The following is a 17,826-nucleotide window of genomic DNA, read 5'->3' on the forward strand; positions in this document are numbered from 1 at the left end:
TTTTTTGTGAGATCATGCTTCCCATGCATTCACATGAAGCAAACCACCTGCTGCCTTTTTAGGGTCTATATCCATTTCTTTTCAACTCAAAATCAGTTATGTCGTGTTCAAACTTTGAACGATTAGTAATTCGACTGCCTATGACGATTTCTTAGAAGATGATGGGGTTATGGCAGTTCGCTCCACACATTTAAGCACAAAATTTGTCCACACCCGATATTACACTAAGTAAATAAATGTAAGAAAGTGTAAATCAAGTAGAATGTGTAATCTTTAAACTAAGATAAATTATCTACTATAGTATATAAAAATGACCTAATAGTGTAAAAATTATTTAGCGCATATTAATTAAACTCATTAACACACCTTTTGCGCTTGTACTCGAGAATTAATGTAATTCATTTTCTTTTCTTTTTAAGGATGCAATGTATAACTATTCAATTGCAAATTTAAAGGAAATAAACAAACTAAATGATACTTTATTTTTCCATTCAAACAGAATAACCTAGCTTTTCAAAATTTAGAATACTCATAAAATATAATATGCAATAAAGGAATTCCACTATTGAAGCTTATATAGAGCCCTTTTCAATATTGTCATCTTTTTGCAGATATACTCAGAGGGAAAGCATATTCGTTTGACTTTTATAACATTTTGCAATTTGCAGAATGAAATTATCAATAGATATTGTTCAGTAGCTCAAGAACAAATATTTATTTACCCGAAAAATGGATAGAGTTGAATTTATACACAGTTCCGAGGATATGTGGCGTAACTTAACACAAAATGCAAGGATAAATAAAAATGTAAATATAAATTGGGGAGAATACAAAATAGATAAGGTTATTAGGAACCATGAATCTTAGGATTCAACAAATAGAATCAGTCTAAGAAATCTGAAAAAAACGACTCTTTACTGTAGAAGAATATAGCACTTTTATTACAATGTAAGCCTAAGAAAAACTTGTCCTACAGAAATGGTAACCAAGCCCTTTTATAGTGGAGGGATTTGGCTCTAAGCATAATAAAATAAACATTCAGTGGGAGACCCATGATAAGTCAGCTTTTCCATAATCTCTGCTAAAATTCTCTCTAATGGGATTGCAATGGTTTTTGTCTGCGAGCTCGATCCTGCTTAGAATCCTCGATTTTTGTTAGGGCTTGATTTCGGCTCGAACTCGTGGCCTTGGTTCGAGCCCTCGAATTGATTCGAGGTCAATGTTAGTCGGTTTCTGGATTTATCAGAACGATAGATCTACTCCGCATCATGGTTTGATTTTGATTCGACTCGATAATGATATCGAACTCGACACGGATCGGCCTTCCGGGTTCGAGGTTAGTTCGTTCCATGCTCGGGATCTTACTCCGATAAATTATCGTTCGAACTCGATCGGACGTGCTAAGGCCAAAATCTATTTCGACCGTATACAGATAGTCCCCTTATTTCTCAGAAAGAATGTGGTGAGAAACGATATGATTTGATTATGACGCAACTGATTTTTACATCTCGATAGGATTATATCATGTTTCCATCGGGTTTGACCATGACGCATCTGGTAGCTGTTCCGTCGATTAAGTCTTTCAAGGCATTTAATGCATGCCATGCGGTGGTCGGCCACTGCTGATACTGAACCGCCATCGCTTGAACCTATAAATAACCCTTTCTTTTATCTTTTACCACTTTTACATCTTCTATCTTCCAAATTTCCCTAAGTTCTTCTTCGTACTCTCCAACTTACCAGTAAATCTGTGATTTTTTTCCGCAGAAAACCCCTCTTTAATTCTACCAAATCTTTGTCACTTCCTTCTATTCCTCACCTTTGAATTCGAAAATGACGAAAACATTGCAAACCATCCTCAGAGAGAGAAAGCTTCATCTTCACAGTGCGCCGCCGACGAGACACCAGCAGAACCACGGCCTGAGGAGTGTGTTCCCGGGGCATGTGTCCTTACTTCAGATTTTAAGTTCGATAAAGGTACATCGGTCCGTGGCCGGTGTGAGCCGGTATCGACGTACATGTGTTCGATAACCGAGAAACACCTCGATCAGCTAAAGAAGGATTGCAATTGGGGTAAAAAAGAAATAATAATTCCTACCCCTGACGAAGATATCACTTCTTACGTGAAAGGATTTTTGAATGTGTATACTTACCCTTTCACTTTGGGTCCCCTCGAATCCGTCATTATTGACTTCTGTCGACAATATCAGGTAACCCTAGGCCAGGTCCATCCTTCTTTGTGGCGGATCGTTATCCTGATCCGATATTTTGTGAGAAAAATCGAGGGGATGCCGTTCACCCTCGATCATCTTATCCGATTGTACCGTCCTCGACTTTTTCGAGGAGGTTTAATAAAACTCCAGCGTCGGGCTACCAAGGCTCTATTTTCGAGTATTGATGGGGACAGGTTTGGGTAAAGACGCGGTCTTGAGGCCCTTGTCCAATGAGGAGAAAATTTCGGCCTCCGTCCCAAAGCCGGTGAAGGAAAATAAAAGGAAGAGAGCCTCGGTTCCCGAATATCCAAAATCGAAGAAGAGGACGGCTCGTAAGCCGAACAAGAATGTCATTCCTTTGACCGTGGAATCTGTTCTGTGTCTAAGGGATGAAGATGAAGAAGAAGAAGAGAACGATGAGTCCGTGCTGGCTGTCCGAACGAAGAGAACATTGATGCCTCATCGCCGGCTGGATCGATGATGCCCTATGAGGCTCCGCCTCGAACTGAAGATATACCGAAGAAAGATTCGGGTAGAGTCCCCGAACTATCGGATATCGAAGACGCATCTCATCGGAGTTAATCGGCAGGGGATATGATCGAAGAGCCCATCGAACCCCTTCGAACCGAGGGGAAAGCTCCAGGCGAGTCATTTAGGGCAGCAACGATCGAGGATTCGCCTACCTTTCCCGTTTTTTCCGCAGGGGTGATTCGGGAAGCTCAAGCTCTGGGAGCCCTCGATCTAGACAGGCCTCACAATGAAGAAGATCCCTTTCGTGACCTGTTTACTGGCATTGAGGATGTTGCCGGTGCTGGTGATAAATCAGATCTTTTTCACGGATTGCGGCAGGCTTTGAATCAGGTGAGATTTTAGAATTATTTTGTCGGTACTATCTTTATATTCGTTTTTTGTTAACTTCGCTTCTTGTTTCTTTGTAGGCAGTGGCAGTTCATCGAGAACAATGTTCTCGGTCCCAGAATGAGCTGCATCGATACGCGGCTGACCTACAATGGGCTACTGACGAGAGGAACTCCCTTAGACTTTCCTTAGGGCAGAGAGAGGAGGAAATAAAAGACAACTTAGCTGAGCTGGCCAAGGCTTATCGCGATCAGACTGATTTGTCTGAGTAGGTAATGATGCTTTTGAAAGCCTATGGGCTTGATACCGGAACGATAGCCAATATTTCGGTCTCACAGCTGCAGCAAAAAATCGAGATGATCGGGAAGCTTCGTGAGGAGGTCGACGTGATAAGAACGGAATCCTTGCGATGGAAAGAAGGTACGGATTGCTTTGCTGCAGAAAAAGAGACTGCTCGAGCTCAGTTATCCTCGTCTGAAACCTAACTTCAGAAAATGAAGGGAAAAGGTCTGGTTCAAGCAAGAAGAATTGAGGAACTTGAGGCTCGGTTGGCCTCTGTACTTGCCAAGGCCGAATCCGATGCCGAAAAGGCAAATGCTGATGCGGATGCGCTCGTGGCCGTATATCGGGCCGATGCCGAGGCTGCCCAAGTCCAGGCAAGAGAGGCAGCCGAGTCCGCGATATTCGAGCGCATTGGGTCGCCGATCTTGTTAAGTGCCGATCAAGAAGGGAAAATCTCGAGGAGATCCATGCTCGTGGCTTCGATCTCGCTGAAGAGATAAAAAGGGCCAAAGTGCTCGAAGCCGATGCTGAAGCTCTGGTTTCTGATGGCGATGACGATGACGATGGGAGCAAGAGCGGATCCGAAAACAGGGGGGAGCCTAATAAAGAAGAGACCCCTCATAGTTGAGAAGTTTAGTTCTTAGTTTTTACGTTGTAATCGCCCATGCAGATAAATTTGTATATAGACATATCTCCCTTTTTGCCGACTTGCTTCTTTTTTTGTTTCCCGTATTGCGAGGACTTTATTCTCGCCTTGTGAATGTTTTCACAATGATTTAAACAACTTAATCAAATTTGGACTTCGTGGCCTCTGTAACCGAGCGAGCGCTTACCCAAACTTGGGGCAATGTAGCACTTTAAGCTTATTAGTTGTCAATGATTCGATCTCGAAGAAATATAGCCCGTAGGCGTAATGGTCGAGTGAGTGTTTGCTCGAACTCAAAATAAAAGTAGCCCGTAGGCTTAGTTGAGTGAATGATTTATACTCGAAATAAAAGTAGCCTGTAGGCTTAGCCGAGTGAATGATTCGAACTCGAAGTAGTGTAGCCCGTATGCGTAATGGTCGAGTGAGTGTTTGATCGAACTCGAAATAAAAATAGCCCGTAGGCTTAGTCGAGTGAATGATTCGAACTCGAAGTAGATTAGCCCGTAGACGTAATGGTCGAGTGAGTGTTTGCTTGAACTCGAAATAAAAATAGCCCGTAGGCTTAGTCGAGTGAATGATTCGAACTCGTAGTAGATTAGCCCGTAGGCGTAATGGTCGAGTGAGTGTTTGCTCGAACTCGAAATAAAAATAGCCCGTAGGCTTAGTCGAGTGAATGATTCAAACTCGAAGTAGATTAGCCCGTAGGCGTAATGGTCGAGTGAGTGTTTGCTCGAACTCGAAATAAAAATAGCCCACAGGCTTAGTCGAGTGAATGATTCGAACTCGAAGTAGATTAGCCCGTAGGCGTAATGGTCGAGTGAGTGTTTGCTCGAACTCGAAATAAAAATAGCCTGTAGGCTTAGTCGTCGAGTTTATCTTAATTCTGATTGCATAATAAACCTCAAAATAGAGAAATTTTCCCTAAATATAAGATGCCGATAAAGAAGAGAACTTTCTTCGCACGTTATTACACGCCTGGGTTCGGGCCAATCTATATGAGCATGGTTCGATTCGACCATTTGGCTCTTACAATTTTTCCTACTGGAACCCTGTTGTTGTGAAATAACTTCCTTATGAGAGCTCGGACATTGTTGTAAATGCTGCACGATCAATGGTTGCCTCATTAAAAACCTTGCCGAAAAACCTATCTGGGATAAAACCGGTCTAAGGAAAAAAGAGTGCAACGCGTGCTTTTAAGGGAGAGATCCGTCTTAGCCCTTATTCGGACTTCTGCAGGGGTCAGTTTTGAGATATAAACGAATATGGAAAGGTTGTACCTTAGCAGTAGTACCGTTTTAGATGTGATATATTCCAGCTGCTTGATAGTTGTTTGCCGTTTATAATGCCGTGCATGTACGATCCCTTTCCGATGTTCTCGAGCATCTGATATGGTCCTTCCCAATTCGGTCCTAGTTTCCCTTCGTTCGGATTTCAGGTATTGATGGTAATTTTTTTCAACACTAAGTCCCCAGGCTTGAAATGGCGGAGCTTGGTTCTTCGATTATAATATCTTTCGATTCGCTGCTTTTGGGCGGCTAATTGGACGAGAGCAGTTTCTCGTCTTTCGTCCGATAGCTCGAGGCTTGTATTCATAGCCTCGTTATTTGACTCTTCCATCGCGAATCGAAATCTGGAACTGAGTTCACCAACTTCGACTTGTATCAATGCTTCGGACCCATATACTAAGGAGAATGGGGTCGCCCCCGTACTGGATTTTGACATTGTCCTATATGCCCAAAGGACTTCGGGCAGGATTTCTCTCCATCTCCCTTTAGCGTCGTTCAACCTCTTCTTTAAGTTTTGAATGGCAGTTTTGTTTGTTGATTCGGCCTGCCCATTTCCACTTGGGTGGTATGGCATTGATAGTATCCTTCTTATCTTGTGGTCTTCGAGGAATCTTGTTACTTTGCTGCCAACAAATTATTTTCCATTGTCACATACTATTTCGGCAGGAATCCCGAATCGACATATGATATGATCCCAAATAAAGTCTATAATTTCTCTCTCTCTTATTTTCTCGAACGCCTGCGCTTCAACCCATTTAGAAAAATAGTCAGTCATAAATAAAATGAATTTGGCTTTACCTGGAGTCGATGGCAGAGGGCTGACGATATCTATTCCCCATTTCATGAATGGCCATGGGGATAGGAGCGAGTGGAGTTGTTCTCCGGGTTGGTGGATCATCGGTGCGAACCTTTGACATTTGTCACATTTACGAACAAATTCCTTCACATCTTTGCCCATATCGATCCAATAGTACCCTACTCTGATTATTTTTCGAACTAACATATCGGCTCCGGAGTGGTTCCCGCAAGTACCCTCGTGCACTTCCCGTAGGATATAATCGGTATCTCCCGGACCCAAGCATACTGCCAACGGTCCATCGAACTTTCTTCGGTACAGCGTTCCGTCCGAAGCCAACGTGAATCGAGCAGCTTTAGTCCGTAGGGTTCTATAATCCTTAGGGTCCGATGGGAGTTTTTCGCTCTTCAAGTATTCAATATACTTGTTTCTCCAATCCCAGGTTAAGCTTGTAGAATTTATTTCGGCGTGACCTTCTTCGATTACCGATCTCGAAAGTTGAACAACATTCCCCGAATCATCTACCTCAACCGACGACCCCAAATTCGCAAGCGCATCGGCCTCATTATTCTGTTCCCGTGGTACATACCACAAAGTCCATTGTTTGAAATGGTGCAAAGTGACAAGCAGTTTATCTAAATACCTTTGCATTCTACCTTCTCGAACTTCGAAGGTTTTGTTTACTTGACTCACCACAAGCAAGGAGTCGCAATTGGCTTCAACGACTTCTGCTCCCATGTTTCTAGCTAGCTCGAGACCTGCAATCATGGCTTCGTACTCGGCCTCGTTGTTAGTCAACCTGATAGTTTTAATAGATTGCCTAATAGTGCTACCCGCGGGTGGTTTCAAAACTATGCCCAGCCCGGACCCTTTTACGTTCGACGCCCCGTCCGTGAAAAGGATCCATACCCCCGATGATGTACCTAATTTCAGCAGTTCTTTTTCGACTTTGGGTACGAGGGTTGGCGTGAAATCGGCCACGAAGTCTGCTAAAATTTGAGACTTGATGGCCGTGCGGGGTTGATATTCAATATCGTACCCACTGAGTTCGACGGCCCATTTGAATGAAGAGAGTTTGGAGAATTATGGAGTGTGAATAAAGGAGATTGATGCGTATAAGTAAAGTTTAGGCGGCTAAATTCGTGGCCATAATTACCTCGATAACCGGCAAAAGTTATGCTAAATCGTGGGATGATGCGTGTTTGGGGCATTGAATGCGAAGAGACGTGCGTCTAATTAACCGTCAGAAGCTTTTCAAAGGGAGTCAGAGAAATTCCCGCCAAAAAGAATGTTTCTATCAACTTCCCGGTGACACAAAGTTATGTCACCGGAAAGCAGGGGGACTATCTGTATAGGGTAAAATATGCTATGTTGAGTAATTGCATAAGAGAGTGACACATGGAACCGAAGGCAGAGGATAGCTACAACCGAAGACAATTGTTCCATTTATTACTGGAAAGAATGATGCTCATAAAGATGCAATAAATGTCTTCCACCCGGTAGCATTTAATGGAGAATATTCTATAACATTTAGTGCACTACCCGTTACAAAGAATTTATCATTCATACTTGCCGTTACACATTCTTCAATGACCGTTATAATTGACATTAAAGAAGGGCATGATCCTAGGACCTTGTTCCCTATGTGCAACTATAAATAGTGAGATTTGTTATCATTGTAGAGGAGACGAATTTTTCGGCAAACTTACGATATAATCTATTCAAAACTTTACACAATTTTACCTTCTTACCTTTTTATTTCATTACTGCTGTGCCCGGAAGCCTTGCTCCCGGAACTACTGTTTCTGCTATTTCATCTTATCTCAAGGCTAAGTATTGCATATTTCTTCAGTTCTTGTATTATTTCAGGATCGAATTAATTCACTTGTCTAGAAACTACGTATAAATTAAACTGTACCGTTTTACGGGTAAACATACACTCTACTCTTTTTTGTGAGATCATGCTTCCCATGCATTCACATGAAGCAAACCACCTGCTGCCTTTTTAGGGTCTATATCCATTTCTTTTCAACTCAAAATCAGTTATGTCGTGTTCAAACTTTGAACGATTAGTAATTCGACGGCCTATGACGATTTCTTAGAAGATGATGGGGTTGTGGCAGTTCGCTTCACACATTTAAGCACAAAATTTGTCCACACCCGATATTACACTAAGTAAATAAATGTAAGCAAGTCTAAATCAAGTAGAATGTGTAATCTTTAAAATAAGATAAATTATCTACTACAGTATATAAAAATGACCTAATAGTATAAAAATTATTTAGCGCATATTAATTAAACTCATTAACACGCCTTTTGCGTTTGTACTCGAGAATTAATGTAATTCATTTTCTTTTCTTTTTAAGGATGCAATATATAACTATTCAATTGCAAATTTAAAGGAAATAAACAAACTAAATGATACTTTATTTTTCCATTCAAACAGAATAACCTAGCTTTTCAAAATTTAGAATACTCATAAAATATAATGTGCAATAAAGGAATTCCACTATTGAAGCTTATATAGAGCGCTTTTCAATATTGTCAATCTTTTTGCAGACATACTCAGAGGAAAAGCATATTCGTTGACTTTTATAACATTTTGCAATTTGCAGAATGAAATTATCAATAGATATTGTTCAGTAGCTCAAGAACAAATATTAATTACAATAATGATTTTAAAAAGAGGACGAAGGAGCAATTTGATAAATGATAAAGAGCATCTTCTTTCGTTTTGGCCATCACAAAAACAAGTAAAAATTCCATTTAACTTGCATAAGTTAGATTAAGTCTTGGATAAATTCATGATATCATATTCACAGTAATTACTAGTTACAAGTTTTATGTTTTCTTGATTATATTGCGTGGATATACTCAATGATCCCTTTAATTAGTGGAGCTATTGGCCTGAGTTAGTCGATGTCTCTCTTTCTTTCCTTCATGGGATCTTTACGCAAATAGTCGGCCGGATTCACTATTTATGTTTTCTAGCCGGTATATATAAAGTATATATTAATTATGTATAGTTATACACATTATATATATATTATACATCTACTAGTTATATTTAGTTTAAATGGTTGGGTAGACAACTATTTAAGTTAATCCTTGTTCATGTGGATGAAAACTTAAGATTTTTTGTTAATTAATTGTAGAATTATATGATTAAACCAAAAGGTAATTTAATACTCCCTCCGGTCCATTTTAATTACTTTTTTATCTTTTTTGTGGTCCACAATATTTGATTTTTTTCAAATATGAAGAAGGAATTAACTTCTTTTTTCCAAAGTTGCCTTTGGGGTAAAGAACCTAGGAGTGTTTGTTGTATTTCTAATAAACAAATTAAAGTCAATATAGTCAATTTTATTGTTAATCTCTATTCAAGGGACTTCATCTATGAATATTGAACAGTAATATCCTTAATATGCATGAAAATAATCAAAAAATTCATTAAAGTGGAACGAGAAAAGTATCTATTAGAAATGCAGTCAATAATCATAGGCGAGTCGACTAATCCAGTCAATAATCATAGGTGAAGTCCCTTAAGTAGAGATTTCTAGGACTCCTAATTTTGGCTATGCTGAGATAAGAACTTCAATTTTTAATTATCGACACTTTAGTGTTGTTCATTATAATTATAAAGGGTGTTTAAAGTCTGAAAGCGTCACAATCATATTGATCTAGCTGTCGCATTATTTTATTCTAAAAGATGCTTTTTTCAACGTAGGTGGATTTGATATTAGACCAAAATTAATACCTAGCATACCCAATTTCAAGCCAACCCTAAAATACACGTGTGACTATGGGCTATAGACTATAATTGGTGAATTGTAGTCTCCAAGTTGTTGGAACTATTTGGAGGCCCCAAAATATAGTTAGTGTACTATACTTCTTTCGTCTTAATTTGTGTGAAGTTGCCTTGCTGAGTGATAGATTAAAATTTTAAATTTATGAGTTCTAAATTATAAAATATGCAATTCACAAGATTCTGATTTTTTTTACTTTAATAAGGGAACTGCAATGCTATCATTTGAATGCTCACAACGTAAATTATTTAACATATTTAATAATTTTTTCTGATATAAATATAAAATTTTGGTCAATGCTACAACTCTACCACCACCTTTGGTGGACCCCAATTTTTTTCTAAATAAGATAGATTTTTCAGACTTGTCTTGGTTTTACAATTACTCAATTTGTTTCAATTTAGATGACATACTTTTTTTATTAGGTTGTTCCAAAACGAATAATATATTTTTATATATAGAAATAATTTAACTTTAAACTTTTCATTCTACCCACATCTTTTATAGCCACACAAATATTATGACATTATTAAGATTTTGCTTCTTAAACTTTTAGCACCATATATTTTAAAAGTTTTTTTTTTCCTTAAACTTTATGTCATGTCAAACTAAATCATCTAAATTAAAATGGAAGGAGTAATAAATATTTTTCTCAGATAAATTAAAAAGAAAAGAAAAGAATGTCACCTAATAAAGGACATTTAGGATACTATTATTTACACAAAATTACCCCTGAAAATGAATTAAATGCTCTTTTTTTGGGGAAAACAAACCAAAAAAATTAAATTCACTCTTCAGCAGCTAACGCCAGCAGACTCAGCGGTTCTCTGGCTTGCTGGCCCCATCTCTGAGTATATCTTTACACCTCCAATTGTGTCACCCCCTACCCACCCACACCCTTCCCCACAACCCTCGTTTCCCCTTTTTCTTCCCTCTTTTAGATTCCCTTTTTTGCTGCGTCTTCACTGTCACCCAAATTTATTTGTATTTAATTCGAATATATATACATATTTCTGTGTCATTGGATTAACGGTGGATGTGAAAACAGTAAAATTGGACAATTGGATCGAGATTTTTGTTACCGGAGATGGGCGATTCTACGAATTCAGGGGAGCGAGATTTTGTGGGAGAAGCTTCTGGAATCGTGGAACAAGCGAAGGAATTGCAAGACGCGGCTTCTTCCTTGATCTCCCGCACCACTCGCGAAGAGGATTCCTTACGGCAGAAAGCCAAATCGCTTGATTCGAGCATCCATCAACTCCGTTCATCTGTTCGGAAAAGCAAACTGGATTCTGATCAAGCTGAAAAAGTAATATGAATTTTTTAGTAGTGTATTATTATTTTGTTGATTTTTCGTTCATATATGTGCACATGCATGTTGTGTTACTGCCCTGTGGTGCTCGTTCCACGTGTATTTTGATATTGTTACAGTACTGCAGAGATGTCACTTATTATGTTAACCGTTTTTTCATGCTTAACGATTCACAGTTGGAAGAGGAGTTGTTCAAAGCTAGTTATGTACTCAGCGAGGGAGATGCTGCTGCTTTTCTTCCGAGCAAATCTCATGGTCTGTTTTTTACCCTTTGTTACTGTAATTACTATTATTATTTTATTATGTTGGTGTGTGAGCCAGCTTGCGCGCACTTGGACTATTCCACCGTAACTATGCCCACTTAGGTAGATAGGAAGAGATCACCTAGTATTTTTTGCCTTCACTAAGATTTGAACCTGAGACACCATGTTTTTTTTGTTCCTTGTTATTATTTCTATTTGCTTGATGTGTGGCCTAAATTTAAGATTGTATTGGTCGTGTTTGGTCTTGATCTGGTCGATTGCAGGAGGATTCTTGAGGATGTTTTTGGGACCAATCAATGTTCGTGCTAATAGAAAGGATGTGCAACTGAAAGTGAAAGAGGAATACAATAGTTTCAGGGTACTTTCCGAGCTTTAATTTTTAATGTTTAGCTGTGTTTAGCTTCTGCATTAGCGTGGTGATTAGTTTCTCCAGTCTTGGAGCAGTTGATAAATCAATCTAACAAATTGATGCTCTTTCGAGAAGCTGTATTACTGTTAATATTGTTAATGATTTTGGTTTGCATGTACTATCTACTTGTCAGTTGGAAAAATAAGGATGCTGAGCATGATTTGCATGCTCTATCTACTTGTAAAGAATAAATAAGAAAAGCAAAAAAGAGAAGATGGAGAACTAACAATGTTCATGTAACGCCGCTTCTGCATTGTCAGAACTTGATATTTTTCGACGCAAGCCCAACTTTTGAGAACCTTATTTTCATATGTATCGTCACTTTTTCATGTGTGCCATGCTTGTTACTGCATAATATTTGAACTCTTTTCAAATTATTTGTCCAAGTTTTTTCCAACGATTGATACTTTGTCATAAGGGAAGAAAGCTAGTCTTGCTTCTGATAGAACTTAGAAGTAGTGAACTTGAACTTGAAATCATTCCACCATTCCCACCAGTTAAAATGCAAAAATGACTTAGGATGCATAAAAAACATATGTTATATGGAAACCTCTTTCTTGTAATTACTACATCCGATCTCTCTTGACAGGACAGGACAGCATATCTATTTCTTCTTTTCCCATCTTTGCTACTAGTCTTGAGGTCTTATATTTGGGATGGATGTTTACCAGCGTTGCCAGTCCAACTTTACCAGGTAATACGTTTAAAAAGAGGCCTTTCTCACTCAACCTGATATTCTTGGTGGTTTTGTTTTCCTATTTATTTGGTTCTCCTTTGGTGAAAAATTTACATTTGACAAACGAGTACGCTGAGCTCCTCCACGTCTTCAGGCGTGGTTGCTTTACCTCTACACAGGTTTGGCTCTGCGAGAGAACATTTTGAGAGCGAATGGAAGTGATATTCGTCCATGGTAATTGAACAACATTCCCTATTGCCTTATGTAAATTTAACATATGCTCTTTGTTTTAAATTTGTCAAGTAAAACCCTCATCTTTGTCGTTTAAGTAACTAAAGAAGCAGAGCAATTTTAATGATTCTAAACTTTTTTTTACCGGTGTCATCTATTTTAAGCACAAAAACAGCTGATTAATTAGAAACTATGGCTGTGCTGTTGCAGGTGGATTAAACATCACTATTGTGCTATGGCTATGGCACTTATAAGTCTTACCTGGGAAATAGAAAGAGAACCTAGCTGTGCACAGAAGCAGGTCTTTGTTCAATTAAATACTTCATGTATATTTATTTAGCTGCTTATCAACAAAAAGTGCACTTTTCTATAATGTTTAAGATTTATAATACTCCAAAATATATTGTGCTATCCTTTGCAGAAGGGTGTGCAACTGTTCCTGAAATGGGCTATCATGCAAGGTGTTGCTATGCTGCTTCAGAATAGATATCAAAGGCAAAGACTGTACACTCGCATTGCATTGGGAAAGGTGCACAAACAGCAGAATTATTATTTTCACTGAAAAGCCTTTCGCCTGTCGTAATTTGTCCTGTTTAAATATTTATCTTGAGAAGCTTCACTAATCCTGTGCAGATAGACTATTCCTTTTTATTAAAAAAATAAATTCTAATAGTAAACACCAAGATGGTTTTGGGTTACTCCAGGGTATCTAATGCAGATAGGTTTATATATTTCTCTGCCCCTCGGGTTGGATTACTGACAAAAAGCTCTGGGGATTGATGTCAAGGTCACTCTTTTTGCTCCCTCCTGTTGAGGGAATGAGCTTTGCCTTGTGATTGAATAAAGAAAAAAATATGTTTTCACTTCCTATAGTCCGATAAACTATCCTAATTCTGAAACATTCTACTGAATTCTGATTTCAGGCCAGGAGAATGGATGTTGTATGGGGAGAGACTGCTGGAGTAGATGGTCAATTATTGTTGCTCTTCCCTGTACTATTTATCTTACAGGTATGGTCAATTATTGTTGCTCTTCCCTGTACTATTTATCTTACAGGTATACTGAGTTCAACTTGGCTTTCTACTAATTGCAACTACTTTTTCTCTAGAAATTTTGCTCCTGTTGAAGAGACTGGGCCTTTAGATTTAAGTCAAGTTGAATGATGTTAAGTAGTCCAAGAGCAGAAAACGCTGCTATAATTTTGCATAATTTTGATGTACATAGTGAAATGCATGTAAATGGTTCCTCTTAGTGACTGTCTGGTTCAAGGTAACTAATGTCTATCAAGGATCCTTTTTCTCTTTAACTCACCATGAGTTCCTGCACGTTTTGGGCGAAGTTTCTGAATATTGGAGCAAAAACAGAATGTCATCTGAGCTATAGCAACTAGTAACATTAGATGGTTCACAATCTGTAGCCTTTTATGACTTAAGCTAATCAGCTTTTGTGGATGATATTTCTTTTCTAGACTTGAGTACATTCAACAATAGTTCAGTATACTTATTGAAGAAAAGGTCAATTTAATTGGTTATCCCTGTCACGTAGACGTGTTCCATGAAATTTATCGATGCAGTTCTATCTTTTGAGGCTGGTCCCAAATGACTGTATGCCGTTTGTTCTTGGTGTCAGGGATTTGAAGCATATGTTGGAGTCTTGCTGCTTAAAACAGCATTCATTGGTGTTGTTTCCGAGTGGCAGGTAATAGAAACTCCCTCTGTTCCAACATCTGTTATCTTGTTTGCTTGGTGCGGAGGTTAAGGGACGACAGTTCATATAACATATTGCGAGTTGGTTAGGAGATTCTCTATTAAAATACTTTGAGACTGTGAAAGGTGAAGTTCTAACTTACTTTTTTAACAAATTATCTTAGTTTGCTTCTATGGAAATAGAACAGTCAAGTCCAGAAATCAACAATATTAGTAACTAAAGTAGGTCTTCCTTTCTGTAATGTATCTTGTGCAAGCTGCACTGCCAAAAAAATCCTGTTATTATGAGTGCTGGCAGACCCTTCCTATCATTGACTAATCAGTTTCTAAAATGATGCGGTTTTGGCAGGTTGTTACCTGTGGGATCCTTCTGATTATTATGGCAGTAGGGAATTTTGCCAACACGGTGCAGACTCTTGTGACCAAGTCTCGGGTTAAAGCCAAAATGAGGAGAGGTAAAAGTAAACAAGATCTGAAATCTGAAGGCGCCAAGAGTTTGTGATCGGGCGGGTTGGTCCTGTCTAATGTCCTGGCTATGGTGGACGAAGATGCTAAGTTAATCTTCATATACTGTTTTTCTCCTTCATCTGAGTAGAGCCCGTAATGCATCTCTGACACTGACTTTGGATTTCAGAGGACAGTTGCAGGAAATAGTCATGCTTCCAGTCCGTTGAGGAATTATTTTGGTTTGAGGTTGTGGTTCTTTTTGTTTTTAAGTTTTTGCTTCGTCTCCTGTTAAAAAGTGTTATGATGGAAAGGGATATGTCCACATTTAAAAGAACTTTGACCGTCTGTAATTTCCATTGTTTCTAAATTTTGGTACTTAAGTACTAACGATAATTGCAAGCAGCGGATGAGCAAAGCTTAATAAGGAATTTTTGCTTGAAGACTTGCTCTGACGTGTGCCTCTATATTTTGGTATGGTATCAGTTCTATTCAGACTAATAATGCATGTCATGGAGTCTTTTTCCAGGAGGATGCTTCAGTTTAGTGATTTTATCTAGGCAAAATGCATCGACAGCCCCTTAAAGTTGTTCCTATTTTTCACTTAGACACTCCATCTTAAATTCGTTACATTTGAACACTCCAACCATATCTCAAATGTGCCATTTAGACACAATTTGGTAATATGGCATAGTGCGTGTATTACACTATTTTTCAGAGCGTGAGATCAATTTTTTTTAATTTTTTCTTTCTTTCGCACACCATCGTCCAGGTCCACCAGCTTCTTCTCTCTCCCTCCACCAATCCGCCACCATCCACCGTCCACAGATCTCCGGACAATCGCTGGCTCTCTATCTGTGTGTGTGTTTCCTCTTTGCTTCCTACAGGAATTTGATTGGGATTTAGCTGTGAAAGAAATTGATTCAGCAATTTTCAACAGACCGTTTGTAATATGGCCATTATTTTGTCAAATGGAGTCCATCTCATATAAGCATAAGCATCTTTGCAAAGTGTAGACTTTGTTGGCAATATTCTTTGGGACCCAAAAATATTGCATTGTGTGTTGGACATCATTTGCACAAGTTGTATATCTTCTTTTACACCTAAAAGGCCAAAACTTTTTGGTCTATAAAAGGGAAGGCTATTAGTTCATTTTAGACACACCAACAAGACTTGTCTTCAATTCTTGTTTCTTCCTTTCTTCCTTTATTAAGGGTGTTTTGTATGAGAGTTAGTGTTGGGAAGCACTTGTGTGAACCCTTTCTTTGGAGTGATCTTGTGAGGTTATTCTCTTAGGTTATTTGGGATTAATTAGAGTGTTTACTCTAATTTTGTACTCTCGTTTGTACTCTTATTGTTATAGTAAATTGCTTCTCTCCGCTTGTGGACGTAGATCACTTTGACCGAACCACGTTAAATTTGTGTCTTCTTTATCTACTTTAATTGTCGTTGTTATCAACTTTCATTGTCTTTGTTATTGCCATTATACCGTTGTTTGGCTATATTCCGCACTACCCGGGTTCCCGATCCTAACACTGTTCTTGTTCAATTTTGCTTCTGCCTCTTCTCATTCAAATCGCCTAATTAAGGAAACCATCAAATAACCTTTTTTGGCTTCCACTACTAAACAATCTACACTCATAAATTTATCCAAAATTTTACCAAACAGAATGAAAATGAAGTTGAATCCCGAAAACCCCTAGAATTTATTCTTCTTCATTATTTCCTCTTTTCTCAAATCAGGTTCTTTCTTCTCCAATTAGCCCACTAGAGAAATTTTTAAAATAATTATTAAAAAGCTTGGAAACATTCTTGACAACATCAATGTGAGAAGCTTCAGAAGCATCAAAGAAAGGAACAATCCGAGTCGATGGTGCTATTGATATTTACTTTGGGGGTGGAGATTAGGAGGAAGAAGAATGGTGGCTGGGGTTGGGGTCGTGGGGAAGAAGACGAAGGGATGGGGTTGGGTTCTTGTTTTTCTTTTAATTTATAAAAAGTTTATTTTAGTTAAATTCACGTGACATCGTCTTATTCGTCATTCTGGCGTGTGAATTACACGTTTCTTTTATATTTGGTTGTCTTTTAATTTTGTGTCTAATTGACACATTTGAGATGTGCTTGGAGTGTTCAATTGGAACAGACTTAAAATAAAGTATTTAAGTGAAAAGTGAGGATAACTTTAAGGGGTTGTCGATGTATTTTGCCTTTTATCTACTTCCAACTATTTGTTTACAAATTATTAAAAAAAAATGATCAGGTCTGGGGTGCTATGATTTTGTTGGGTACTAATAAATTTCAAAATGTCAATAGCAGGTAATTAAAGATATGAAACACAGAATCTACACGGACTTGATATAATTATTTTCTGAGATGCATTTGGTCCAATCTTGTTGTTTTATTCCTCCTTTTTCCAATGGTTTCTAATATTACAAAAGTAAGAGAATGAATGGGCCTGTATTGTTTGGATAATGAAGTAAACTCTGATTGAAGAAATGAATTTAATGATTGATTAACCAAATTTTATTATAGGAAGTAGAGTTTGCACCACGCATAGTGACTCGTATGACTTGTAACTTCGTCCATCTTGTTTGTATGCAATTTTGGCTATTACTTACTGTTGGATGAGATATCATAATCTTTATGTTTATTCAATGTGCGAATGCACTGTGGTTTAATGGAAGATGCTGTCAAATTCGAGTTCCAACTTGTCTGAAGAAGGCAGTACATTAGCCAAGATGTTACAGTTCTAACTGCCGTGCAAAAGTTAGTTTTCCTTCCTCCCAATTAACTATATGTGAAAAAAGTGAGTAAATCCCCCAACTTTTAGTTATCTGTGACATTTTTAACCACGCAAGTGTGACATTGATACACGAGTTTCAACATTATCCACTTTCT

At 38.3% G+C, this 17,826-nt stretch overlaps 1 protein-coding gene across 2 annotated transcripts; it reads left to right on the top strand.

Annotated features, from left to right (window-relative positions):
• The first annotated feature begins 10,771 nt into the window (after window positions 1–10,771).
• LOC107802660 (uncharacterized) lies at window positions 10,772–15,383 on the top strand. Of its 2 annotated transcripts, none has more exons than XM_016626197.2 (10): window positions 10,772–11,196; window positions 11,376–11,454; window positions 11,726–11,820; window positions 12,461–12,565; window positions 12,702–12,781; window positions 12,989–13,079; window positions 13,200–13,307; window positions 13,702–13,788; window positions 14,408–14,476; window positions 14,834–15,383. In XM_016626197.2, the coding sequence occupies exons 1-10, from the start codon at window positions 10,975–10,977 to the stop codon at window positions 14,984–14,986; spliced, it is 1,089 nt and encodes a 362-aa protein (XP_016481683.1). In that variant the 5' UTR covers window positions 10,772–10,974; the 3' UTR covers window positions 14,987–15,383. The 2 variants fall into 2 exon arrangements, 1 of the variants encoding a protein (XP_016481683.1); XR_001651861.2 differs by having other exon boundaries at window positions 10,773–11,196; window positions 13,702–13,834.
• The last annotated feature ends 2,443 nt before the right edge of the window (window positions 15,384–17,826 follow it).

Source organism: Nicotiana tabacum, chromosome 4, assembly GCF_000715075.1.
Source record: "Nicotiana tabacum cultivar K326 chromosome 4, ASM71507v2, whole genome shotgun sequence".
Taxonomy (NCBI): Eukaryota; Viridiplantae; Streptophyta; class Magnoliopsida; order Solanales; family Solanaceae; genus Nicotiana; species Nicotiana tabacum.